Source organism: Gouania willdenowi, chromosome 5, assembly GCF_900634775.1.
Source record: "Gouania willdenowi chromosome 5, fGouWil2.1, whole genome shotgun sequence".
NCBI classification, from domain to species: Eukaryota; Metazoa; Chordata; class Actinopteri; order Blenniiformes; family Gobiesocidae; genus Gouania; species Gouania willdenowi.
The window spans coordinates 40065589-40078775 of record NC_041048.1 but is presented as its reverse complement, the minus strand read 5'-3'; the positions used below and the strand labels follow the sequence as shown (position 1 = coordinate 40078775).

The 13187-nt window shown below is 38.4% G+C and overlaps 1 protein-coding gene across 1 annotated transcript in view; it reads left to right on the top strand.

Annotated features, from left to right (window-relative positions):
• The first annotated feature begins 335 nt into the window (after positions 1 to 335).
• Positions 336 to 13187, top strand: part of LOC114463009 (semaphorin-3F-like) — a 112700-nt gene continuing 99848 nt past the window's right edge. The window contains 2 exon segments of the mRNA XM_028446210.1: positions 336 to 728; positions 6863 to 7001. Of these exon segments, the coding sequence (XP_028302011.1) occupies positions 6896 to 7001 (106 nt within the window). The 5' untranslated portion in view covers positions 336 to 728; positions 6863 to 6895.

Sequence of the window (13187 nt, the reverse complement as noted above, 5' to 3'; positions counted from 1 at the left end):
ATAAAATGAAAATGAAATGAAAAACAAAAGTTTAAAAAAATCATCAAAGTAAAGTAAATACGTAAATAAATCAAATACAAGTAATATGACACATATTATGTTGCATATTTGTTTATTTTCATAGATGTTATATTTTTATTTTGTAAATGTAAAAAAAACAACTAACAGTAGGAATAAGGACAATAGAGAAAAATAAAGGGAAAGTAGAATAAAGATGAAACTATTATTATCTGATGTTATCTGTTTTAAATCCTTTCTTTCCTCCCCCGCTGCTGACGGTTTGTTCCCCCCTCTCCCCCCTCCCTCTTCCCTCCCTGTGGGTGTGTCTAAGTGGGGGTTGGCGGTCCATCCACCTGCTGGCCGTCCGGCCTCCTTCAGTCCGTCACACGCTCCCAACTTTGCGGCGGAGCACGCGCGGTGCGCCCGGACCCTCTCCACCCTCCACCGTGCGCGTGGATCTTTCAGCTCCATGTGCGCGTGTGACACGCTGACAGCGGCCGTTCAGCAGCAGCGGTGACGCAGTGCGTTTGAATAGAGAAACCAAACCTTTTTATTGTTATTATTATTTATTATTATTATTATTATCTCTGCAGCAGCAGCACGCGCGGCGCGCACAGGTACACGGACCTGAACAGGGACTATAGTCCAGTCTCAGGCGGATTGATTTTACCTTTGGAATTAGTTCTTTTATTCTTCACGAGGTGTGATTTCAACTTGTTAGTGGAAAGGTAAGCGTTCACCTTTTTATTCTCACTCATTCTGCTCTAAAATCAATATCTGACCTGTTTGCATGCACGCGCCCCTTCTTTGATATTATCCTTTCACAATAAAGGTGTTTCATTTAAAAAAAGTGTTGTAATTAAAGATGATGCAAAGACTCCCAGTCTGTGCACTGGTGGTTTCACTGGTTTCACTCTGCAGACACACTGGGAATCGTGTCATTGTTACACTTCATTTATTTTTGCTTTGTTGTAGATCGTATTTGTCAAACTTAAGGCCCGGGGGCCAAATCCGGCCCATTAGAGCCTCAAATTCGGTCCCTTCAACAAAGAAAAAACATGAAACATTTTGTAAATGTAAAAGCTAAATATATCAGTCTCTCCAAATACACAAATTCAATGAAAATTCACAATATTTGCAGAGCTCAGTTTTCCAATTCTTGCATCACATGACTTCTAGCGCTGGGCAATATGGACAAATAAAAAAAATAAAAAATAATAATAAAAAAAAAAAAATATATATATATATATTTTTTTTTTTGGCGATATGATAAAAATCACAATATTTTTCAACTCAGTAAAGTCTGACCAGAAAGACAATTCTGGGTTGATTTGCTGATGAAAAATGCCACACATGCACATTTATTAACAAACAGCTGCACAATATGTGACACTTTTGGCTTTTTCTTCACTAAGGGACAGCATGTGTGAGTGAGTTCTGCAGTGAGGCTTGTTTAGGAGAAGAACTGGGTTAGAACGCACGAAAGCAGCAACTCCTAAACCAAGTATTTTAATAGAAAATAAGTTATAAAATATATATCTCAGAAGGACACTGACTGTACTATGAATAATATTAAATATGTATATGATGTGATTTGTACTGTGTGATTGTATTATAAAAACAAGTCAATTATTTTTTTAGATATATCTCTATATATGCAATATATGTCATTTTCTATATCAGCAAAATAGAAAACTCTTGAATATCTTGAATCACGATATATTTCTCAGCCCTATTGAGCAAATTTTCCTCAAAATATTCCCAAAATCAGGGAAATTGAAATAAAAATTCTGTAGGGACTGATATACACACATACTTTATACTTCATTTATACGTGGAGGTGCAAACCAGGCACATTATTGTTGAATTTGTTCTTTTTCACCTAAAATCTGTGGCCCACGTAACTTCAAACTGCTCTGTTTTTGTAGTTTGACAACCATGATGTAGATGAACTCAATAACTAATCACACACTTGGAAATGTATTCTAAGTTTACACAGTGATTTTATCCAGAACATATAATTGTTGTTTGCTTTTAAACCACATGTGTCAAACCCATGGCCCCTGGACCAAATCTGGCCCCTTTGGAGTCTCCAAGTGGGCCTGCATGAGAAAGTAAAAAATGATGGAGAAAATATGAATCATTGTGTAAATGAAACTCAAACTTATTGACATGGACTCACAGATTTCCCATTGGACATTTTAAACAACTGTATTCCATACTTTCACTTTGTGAAATAAAATGCAGAACAAAAACATCTGAGCAAATTGTAAAAAAAAAATGTCTTTAGGGTTCCAGAAATTCTTCATATCAAAATGGGATCACGATCCTAAAAGGTTGGGAACCACTGGGTTGAACTGTTATAATATTTCCTTTGATTAAATAGAAATTGGTCCATTGGTTGATCAGTTTTGTCCCCTGAACTAAAACTAGCATGAGTTTGACACATATCCTGTTTTTAAAGAATGTGATCCTGAAGCTGATGTTTGATTTGATGAGCCTGTGTGAAGCACTTTGCTCCTGTCTCTGGATAAACATCTGGATGCTGAACAATCTGTCAGTAAACATTTGAGGTTTAAACAGCTGTGTTGTGTTGATGATCAATGGAAATGCTCTGGTGTGTCTTTGAGTAGTAGGGATGTGGGTTGGCATGCATCTGACGATACGATACATCCCGATACTAAACGATACGATATTCATCATTACAAGTTTCACTTTTACAAGTACAAAATGGTATGAAATACAATTTATTTCATTGTTTTAAAACTTAGAACAAGTAAATGGTAACTAACTGTGATTAAGTACAAATATCAAAAACAAGTGGTATGTTTATCAAACTGTCAAATTACATTTTTCCACAAACAATAACTTTAAATTATACAATAGATTCTGATTCTGTTCAATTCTTAAATGCTTTAAAAAAAAAAAAAAGGTGACCACATACAGGGTTCAGTGCTGTTGAGCGTAGGGGCCTCTACGCTGTGATGTCGCCCCCTACGCTGGGTTTTAACTAAACAGTCCCTCCAGGAGTTTTTGTGATTGTTATGGGCTGAAATGCCTGATTTTCGCAGGCCTATTTTCCAAAATTTGCTGTAAAAAGTTATGATTTTTTTTCATACTTTACTCACAATTAAGTTAATTATTTTTACCAATTATAAATACATCTGGACCAGACATGTTCTAGAAAAAATATGCTTTTTTGTTGGAAAGCAAACACCAACACAATTTTGCAAAACATGCAAATATTTTCTTTTTTTTAGCTTATGCACTGAACATACCCAGAATGCAACAGTTTCTAATGATAATGATCATCAGAAGTGCAAGTCAGTAAACAATTATGAACTTAAGGAATCTTAAAGTGCATAATATGAACCTGTCATGAAGACATATTTCTTTAGGCATAAGAAAAATAAATAAAAAAATACAAAGCATTAACGTACATACTGTATGTAATGACATTGTGTGCTTCCTGTTTGTTCTCCACATGGGGTTGTGCACTGGCTTGCATTCTCTTGACGGGCTTTGCAGAAGCAAAATGTTTGTCCATAGACGACTTCCGCTTGTGCTCGATGAGAACATAACAACGTCGGGTTCTGTTTTACACGTCCTCAGCTGATATTTTTGTAAGCAGATGTGAGGTGTTTCTATCGCACATGATTCCATTAAATGATTTCTCCTGGCACTGGTTGAAAACAGGATGTGACGTAGGCATTTTCTTCTTCGTAGGTTCCTTGTAAGCAAGCATAGACATATTATATGTAGACGCACCACTCTAGTGGGCAGCAGCAGTCGATGCAGCGTCTACGTATACATGTCTATGGCACAAAGCTCATAGTACATCGTCCACCACTTCCGTAGCAACTACAACCGCTAAAATGCCAAAAATAACGATAAGCGGCCACATATTTATGTTTTTTTTTTTCAGCGGTTGCGGGAAAGCTGCGGGCTTTTGGAAAATTGCATTGCCGCACTGATTTTGTGGAGTTTGCTTGACTTTGCGTTAATTGTTGCGATCGCAACATCGCGACATCCTGGAAGGACTGACTAGGACTGGTCAATATATCAAGATTCAAGATACTGTATACTGAGTTTTCTATTTTGTCGATATAGAAATGTACAATATCGCCTATATCGATACACATTATACATATATATATTTTTATAGCTCATTTTGTATTAAAATGCTTGTTTTCTGTGTTGCTGCTTTCACTACTTCTCAGAAAAGCTCAGTTAGATTATTACTGAGTGCGCTCTAACCCAGACCTTCATCTAAACAAGCCACACTACAGAACTCACTCACACGTGCTGTCCCTTATAGGAGAAAAAAGTCAAAAGTGACACGTATTGTGCAGCCGTTTGTTAATAAATGTCTGTGTGGCATTTTGCATCAGCAAATATATATATATATTTGAAAAGCGCATCTTGGAATCAGTCTTTTGAATAAAATGTTATTTCTTGTCGATACTAAAAATTGGCCATCAGAGGGTTATACATTTCAAAATTCTCTGGGGGGAATGTGCCCCCACCCCTGCACAACACTTGCATCAGTAGCGCTTGCTCACGCACTTCGTTATCCCCCTACTCTGTGAAAAGTTCCTGGTGTGAACCCTGACATAATCTATAAACGAGTCCAGTATATTTTATGAAAATAAAGTGCAATTAACTTTCAAACTAAAATATATTGAGGACTGAGGTAGTTTAACAAGGTCAGATGGTGCGTTCACTGACACTTAGTGACCGGGAGTTTACATGCTATGCTTATGTTAGTGCAATTAAATTGTTTTTTTTTTTTTAATAAAAAACATTATTTAACAAATAGATTTTGACATTTCTTGGATCGTTTCGATAATCGCGTGGTGAAATATTGCGATATTTTTTCTTCCACCTTTAAGATATACCATGAGCTAAACCTGTCTTTGTACCAGAGCCTTTTCACATTCACAATAATCTGAACCAACACATTAAAAACACACGTCAGATAAAGCTCTGCATTCATTTTCAGTCACAGGATAACACCATCACTACTTCAACCGTAACGTGTTGAATGATGATCTGTTAGTGCAATTAAATATGTTTTTATTTCCAAAAAAACATGATTTAAAAACATCAATTTGGACATTTTTTTGGATCGTTACCATAATCGCGCTGTGAAATATTGCGATATATCGGCGAACCAATTTTTCTTACAGACACTTAAGCGAGTGAAAGATGGATGAAACTGTTGTCTGTCAATCATTAACTCATCCCTTTAATTAATCACTACTACTGTATGTTATTATTGATCTTTTTGAGTAAACGTTCACCATCTTTACCCACAAATCACAAGTTTTTATTGCAATAAGTCATATCACACTGTAACTGTAGCCCCTTTTCTCATTTTCCACCAATAATGACTCAGTAGAAGCTTGTTTCAGGTGAACATGTAATTACAGAGCCGCAGCGTGCACGTTTAGTGTCACCGGTTAGGAATGTGCTGCTGTAGGAGCAGAGGAGAAGCTCCTCTCTGTTAGAGCAGAAGAAGAAGAAGTCCATCAGTTTGTCTCATACCTGGAAACACAAACACCAGCAGAACTGTTTGCTCATCCATCATTAAAACTGGATTTATTCCATCAAATCTCATTCAGTTGAGTTGGAAAAATCAATCTGAGACGTTTTTTTTTGTCTTCTTTTCACTCTTTATTTGAAATCAGGCCCCAACATGACACGAAAAACGCCTGAAACTCATGTTTTAATTTAGGACAATATCACACATTTACAGGAAAACATGTGATTGAATGTCTAGAAAATTAAAAAATGTGACAATCAGGCAAATACGTTCATTATCCCGTGCTGTGTTATGTGTTACAGTTCAAGTAGTGATGGTGTTATCCTGTGACTGGAAATGAATGAAGAGCTTCTTCTGACCTGTGTTTTTAATGTGTTGGTTCAGATGATTATGACTGCATTCAAATGTGAAACGGCTCTGGTATAAAGGCAGGTTTAGCTGATGGTGTATTAGCTGAACTGGTGATCGTGTTACCTGGTGACACGTCACAGCAGAAGCATTAAACCCCCAATCACACGGCTGCGTGGGTTATCGTGCAAAACAGGAGGGATTGGAATTGAGAATCATCTGAAGTGTGTACAATTTAAAATGAATAACATTAGTTGACTTCATTAACCCTATCTATTAAGGGTGTACGAGAAAATTGATTTAGCGATTTATAGCGATATTTCACTACGCCATTATCGCATCGACCCAAAAAATGTCGAAATGTATTTTTTAATCATGTTTTTTTAATGAAAAAACCATTTCACTTTACTTTATTTTCATAAAACATACTGGGCACTTTTAGAGACGTATGTGGTTACTTTTAAGAATTTAAAATTTTTACCAGAATCAGAATCTGTTTGAAAAATGTAATTTGACAGTTTGATAAACATACCGCTTGTTTTTGATATTTTGTACTTGAATTACAGTTTGTTACCATTTACTTGTTCTAACAAGTTTAAAAAAAATCATGCCTTTTGTACATTTCACGATGTATATTGTATTGTTTAGTATCGGGATATATTGTATCGTCAGATTTATGCCAATGCACACCTCTAGTGTATCATCTGAACTGGTGATCAGTTTACCTGGTGGCACGTCACAGTAGAAACATCTACAATCACACTGGATGGGATTTTGTGGGTGATTCAAATATAAAATCATCTGAAGAATATGAAATGTTAAAATAATGACAGTCATTGACTTTATTTACCTATTTAACATGTTTGATATGATTTCAGGACATTTAATAGTGTAAATGGAATCAGAATCAGGAAGTGTTGGCCGTAAAATGCAGTTTGTTGTGTGTAACGTGTTGTCCTGTCTCTACAGTGTCACTGTGGTGTTAGCGGAGGTCGGTCCACCATGCAGTGGACGGTCCCCGCCCTCCTGGCTCTGTCCAGCTTGGCTTTTGGGAACCAAATGAGCAACGACCCATTGGCTGCTCCACGTGTCTTCATCTCATTCAAAGGTAAGAAGCCCCACCCTAACTCGCTCAATCCTCCGCTTGGTTCTCATGGTTTCATGCTGGGTTTGTAAAAGGTTCCACTTGTGTTTCCTGCGTCTGTGGCTTGTCAGATGTTTACGTCTTCCCTTTACTGTGGTGGACGTTACAGCAGTAATTAGCAGACATTGCCCCCCTCCCTCGGACCTCCAGGTTCATTAATAACAACCAGAGGCTGATGTCGCTAGGGATGGGTAACTTTCACACTTGAACCGATACTCTGTACCTGTGAATCGGTATCAGTACTCAACGGTACCAATTTACGGTACTTTTATGTTGTAATAAATGGTAAATAATAAAATATCATAATGTTCCAATTTACCATATTTATTTCTCAAATGAATAATCAACTTTTACAAATATATCAAACCAACAATATATTTCACAACTTTCTTCATGATGATAACCCTTACCTACAACTACTGTACCTACCTAGAATGCACAATTTGAAGGCAGCTCTAGGTGACAGGGCTCTATATTACAAGTATTTCACTTTTATTTGTTCACATAGAGGAAAACATACGTGCGAACGGAAAAAATAACGTATTTACATCCGGACTGAAGCAGAGTCTGAGTCCACGGCTCTAAAAGCTGAGTCAGCGTCTCTCTGTCAGTTTTTGTTCGGTGCTATTGCTAGTGCCAGAGCTTAGTTGGTTCTAATCTGTTTATCCTAAGAACCGTGTGTGGGAGGAGCCTGTTTTGTTTATTTGGCCCGTGCAGCCACGAGGTGAAGGTAGAGTCTGATTATAGAGCAGAGTGAGACGCTCTCTTATACTTTCTCTTTAATATCAGACATTTGTGTTTGTTTCAGTGGGTTGTTGGACACAGGAGTGTGTGTGTGTTCAGCAGGTGATATGTCTGCGTCGCGTTTTACAGACTTTAGCTACTGCCGTTCGTGCAATATTGTGTTCAGGTACTGCACGGGAATGGCCTACTTTTCCACTATCTCACAGTCATAAGGATGCCTTTAGGTACCAAAGCAGGGTAACATTTGATTTTACGTGAAAAATGGCCCAAAAGTGCATTTTCGGTTTTCGGCCAAAACCAACTTGTCCGTGGACTCACAGAGCATCAATATTTCGATAGAGAGAGAGAGAGAGAGACTCACAAAACGAAAACAAAGACACACTAAATGAGAGAAAAATACACAAAATCACTACGAAATACAGAGAAACATACAAAACGACACCAAAAACACACACAGAAAGAGAACAATTTAAATATTACCAACATCACACAAAAAAGACAAAATAAATCCACAAAATAGGAGAAAAATATATCGATTAATAAAAAAAAAAAACTAACATTGATTAGAACATGTACTAAAAATAAATGGGGTCATTTTCAAAATACATTTTCATATTTTTAATTGAGTTACACTTTGAAGCATTACTATGAATTTGTGTAATTGCATTGTTTTAATTCTGGGGAACAATCAGAGCCATAAATGCAATAGGAAAAATAATTTGTATAATCATTTCTGTCGGGTTTTTCAGTTTTTGGTCAAGAATTTTCATTTTGGTGCATCCCTAGTAGCAGGTAGTACAGAAGGAATTTGGTCGGTACTTAAAAAAGTAGAGAATTTGGTACCCATCCCCATCCATCCTTTATCTTTTATCCTTTATCCTTTATATTTATTATTATTATTATCATTATTATTGGGGTTTTTTTTGCTCTTTTTCTCTTCTTTTCTGTTCTTTGCACCAACTACAAAGTTAAATTCCTTGTACTGTTTTTAAACTGTACTTGGCGAATAAAAACCTTTCTGATTCTGATATCGCACAAACAAACAGAAGCTACTACGTGGTTGCTCCACCTCACTAACAGTTGTGCCTGATTATAGTTTTATAGAAACAAACAGAGCTGCATCTTTATCCTCACTCATCGTTATTATGGAGTCCCTGGGAAGCAGGATAATGAGGAGCGTGTAATAACTTCACGGCCATTATGTGATTATTCCCTCGTGAGACGCACACGCCTTCTTTAGAGGCAACGCGTTTTATTCTGCGTTTCAGCAGCAGTACAGATTAGGTGAGGAGATGCGTTGCCGGGAGAGAGAGAGAGAGCGAGCGAGGGTATTACTAAGAGCAAATTGCCAAGATCAACCAAGCAGAGCGTCGTCCCCGGGGCCCGTCCTGCTCAGAGATCAAGCCTTTGATTAGCATCCAGAGTTTAGCTGAGGGAGCAGCACCAGCGTTTTCCCAGCGCTCTCCTTACACCACACGTTGACTTCATTAAGTGGTGGACTGGCACGGTTCATTGTTGAGGGTGTTTTCCTGTTTTAATCAAGTGGGATTTTACACTTCACTGAGCAAATATCCACTTGTTTTTCTTTTCATTCTCCAAATACTACATCGTCAAAAACAGCTGCTTTTTTCTCTAAGCTGAGAATGTCTGAGTGCTTATATTTGCTTGGCTGAACTAAAACTGGACTTATAGATTTGACTTTCTTTAGCTGACGTGGGAAAAAAGCTGCTTACCTGAGAGTGTGTGTGTGTGTGTGTGTGTGTGTTCCTCTGCAGTCGATATGAATTTCACAGTCTGCTGCTGCCTCTCTCATAGGACTCCTCTCCACTCTCCATTCAATATCAGGACTCTCCCTGCCATTAATTGCTTTTTTAAAAGCCTGTGTAGTAGTTCTTCCCACTGCACTGCCTCCATGCATCGGGATCGAGAAGTTTTTACTCAAACAGTTTTAATCGGCTACTTTCTTTTGTTCAATAATGTTTACATTTACTTTCTATATAATATGTAACATTTTCATGTGAATCGAGCAATGATCAGGTTGGTACATAGACTGTAAAAAGAATGTACGGGACAAGCTCCCCGGTGGAGTGAAGCTGCAGTATAGGTCACAAACCCCGCCTCCTCATTGATAACGGATGGGATGTGGGTCAAACTGTGAAGTTAAAATACTCCTCACATCATTTTTTTCCAAACCTAAACTCTGCTGTGATCATTAGTTATTATTGACGATGATTGAAGCTGCGGATCTTGCGTAGCTCTCTTTGTGAATAGCAGTTACGTCATGAAATACGCCATTTAATTAGATATTAGAGTGCAAATATATGGTGGTTTTGTACTAACCTCTATGATCTGAGCAAGACGTTGGTAGAATTTCCAGATGGGAAAGACACTTAAGTTCTTGGCGTAGCTGGGCTTGCATAAGTCATCAGAGCAGTACGCTAAATGGGCGGGGCGTGTTACCAGGGCTTCTCCCGTCGGACCCTACTGCACAGACTCTGGCTCCAAATGACGTCAAAATTGCAAGATGGAAGCCCCCCTAACTCCGTATTTTGGCTTCAAGAACATTGAGTGGGAACAGCGGGTTAGTCACGCCCACTGGGTTAGTCATGTAGGGATGAGAATCAGCACCTCTAAATCAGACTCCATGGTCCTCGATCAGAAAAAGGCGGAGTGCCTTCACCGCATTGGGGATGAGGTCCAGCCCCAAGCGGAGGAGTTCAAGTACCTCAGGGTCTGGTTCATGAGTGAAGGAAGGATGGAGCGCGATGTCGACGGCGTCTGCACCGATCCATCGTGGTGAAGAGGGCATTGAGCCAAAAAGAGAAGCTCTCACGTTACCGGTGGATCAATGTTCCTACCCTCAGGAGCTTTCGCTCATGACCGAAAGAATAAGATCTTGGGTGCAAGCGGCGGCAATGAGTTTCCTTCAGTCATCCGGGAGGGGCTCAGAGTAGAGCTGCTGAGATGAGGTGGCTCTGGTGATTATGATGCCTCTCTAGTGAGGCGTTCAGGGCACGTCCCTCTGGTAGGAGACCCAGAGGAAAACCCAGGCCAGCTGAGAGACATAGGCTACTTTCACACTGCAGGAATGAATGTGACCTGTATCTGATCTTCTTATGGCAGTTTGAACGACCCAAATCTGAGTTTTTTCAAATGTGATCAGGTCACTTGGAGAAGTAGTCCTAAATCTGAGTCTAAAACTGCAGTGTGAACGGCCAAGGCAGATTTAATGATATGTTGACGTCATTATTAACAGCAGGCTGTGCGCTGTCCTCTGATCACTGTGAACCAGAGAGGGACAGACTTTAAACATCCACTGTTAATACAGTCATTTTTCTGTACAAGAACATGTATTATCTTCATATTTTATGCTCACCACAAAAACAAACGTAAATATGTCATTTATATGAGGAAAAAATAGGTTTTAACTATTGTTTTCTGGTCGGGCTCTGATATAAATACCTAATGTCTGTCGGACCTGTCGGTTTCGCTTTTGCTCTGTCGGGTTTGGATCAAAGCTGGCAGGTTCATATCAGAAATGGTCTGTGTTTAAAACAAAACCACAAAAAGTCAGAACAAAATGTTTCTCTCTTTTTCCTCGTCGTCCTCTACACCTGCTCATTGATTCTCTGGCTCTGCATGTGCGTCAGTTTGGAGTCGCAAACCGTTCACACTGGAGTCTGATACAGGTCACATTTTAAATAGTAATGTGAACGAACAAACAAAGGCATCAGATCTGAGCAAAAGATCGGTTTTGAGCATTAGAGCTAGCAGTGTGAACGTAGCTATAGTCTTTTAGCAGGCCTGGGAACGCCTCAGGATCCTCTGGAAAGAGCTGGAAGAAGTGGCTGGGGAGAGGGACGTCTGGGCCTTAGGATGCTGCCCCCACGACCTGACCACGGATGAGCGGTAGAAGATGGATGGATGGATGGATGGCCCTATGATTTCCATGGTTACGGAATCACGGTGGACAATAACTGACATAATGTGAATGAAACAACGTGTGTTAATAATAATTTGATAGCTATTACCAACCGTGGAACAGGTGGTAGAGGGGTCGTCTTCTGATTTAGAGGTTGGGGTTTCAATCCCAGTCTGTACCTGCTAAGTTGCTCCCAATGGTTGACTAGTGCCTTGCATGGCACCTCTGTCTCTTTGGTGTGTGAATGAGTTGATATTGTGAAGTGCTTTGGGACGACCTCTGTGGTTATAAAGCACTATATAAATTTACAATTTAATACTATAAAATACTGTCAAATATTCCGACCTCTAGTGATGAAATAACTGGTTCATCCTTGTGTCCATTTATTTTTGTCTAATCATTACAGTTTGGAATGATGTCATTAGGATCTTTTAAATGAAGTTGATCAAAACTTCATAAACTTGCTCAGATTCAGTCAAACATTGATTGGGTGACATCAGTGCTGCTCTCACACATCTTTGTATGACATATTATAAATCACTAATAAAGTGGGACCCTAATAATGAGGCCAACCATTGAATAAAGGACATTTTAAACAGCAGCTATAAAGCTGCAGGTCTCCCCAAGTCTTGAACTCAACACATGTTCCAAAATGATTAGCTCGCAGACTATGGCGTGAGGTTAAGAACCATGACCTCCATCTGGGAGGCCCTCCCTCACCCAATAAAGCAGGTAGAGAGTAAATCATGGCGGCTAATTGGTTTTCTTACACTTATTGCACTGGGTTCAACTTTTACGACAGGAAAACACTCTGGTGGCGTTAGAAAAAACAAAATCCCAAACCGTTGGAAATAAAAATCTGGATTATTGGATCGTCTGCACACGAATGAATAAAAACGATTACCATGATCAATTTAAAGTGAATGCATTTGCAGATAAGCAATGAAAAAGTTTGATTTTTAAAGTGATCTGAAGCCTCATGGATTTGTCAAACCTCCACAGGAACAGGAATGCTGGACTTTCACCTCCATAATGTCCCTTAAAAACAAATTAAAATGATTTTCCCATAAAGACACTCAGGATGAAAGCATTTTATTTTGAAAAGAGAGAGTAACAGAAGCACATCAGTTAGTTTCAATCTGAAACGATAAATAACACGAGTTAAAAACCCAACTGGCTTAATTTAACCAAACAACAATGTTTTCTGCTAGACAAGACACTTATATTAATAATTAAAATGTAATTTTGTCTTACTAATATCCAACTATTATTATTATTAATAAAGTCTGTGGAAAACTGATAAAAAATGTGAAATTTTAATGTGTATTCTGAACATTAAAAGAAAAATCATGTCCCAATATGACACGGAATTACCTCAGATATATATATATATATATATATATATATATATATATATATATATATATATATATACCAATAATTTGACAGCAAGGTTGTGTTTACAATGAATGAATGTTTTAAAA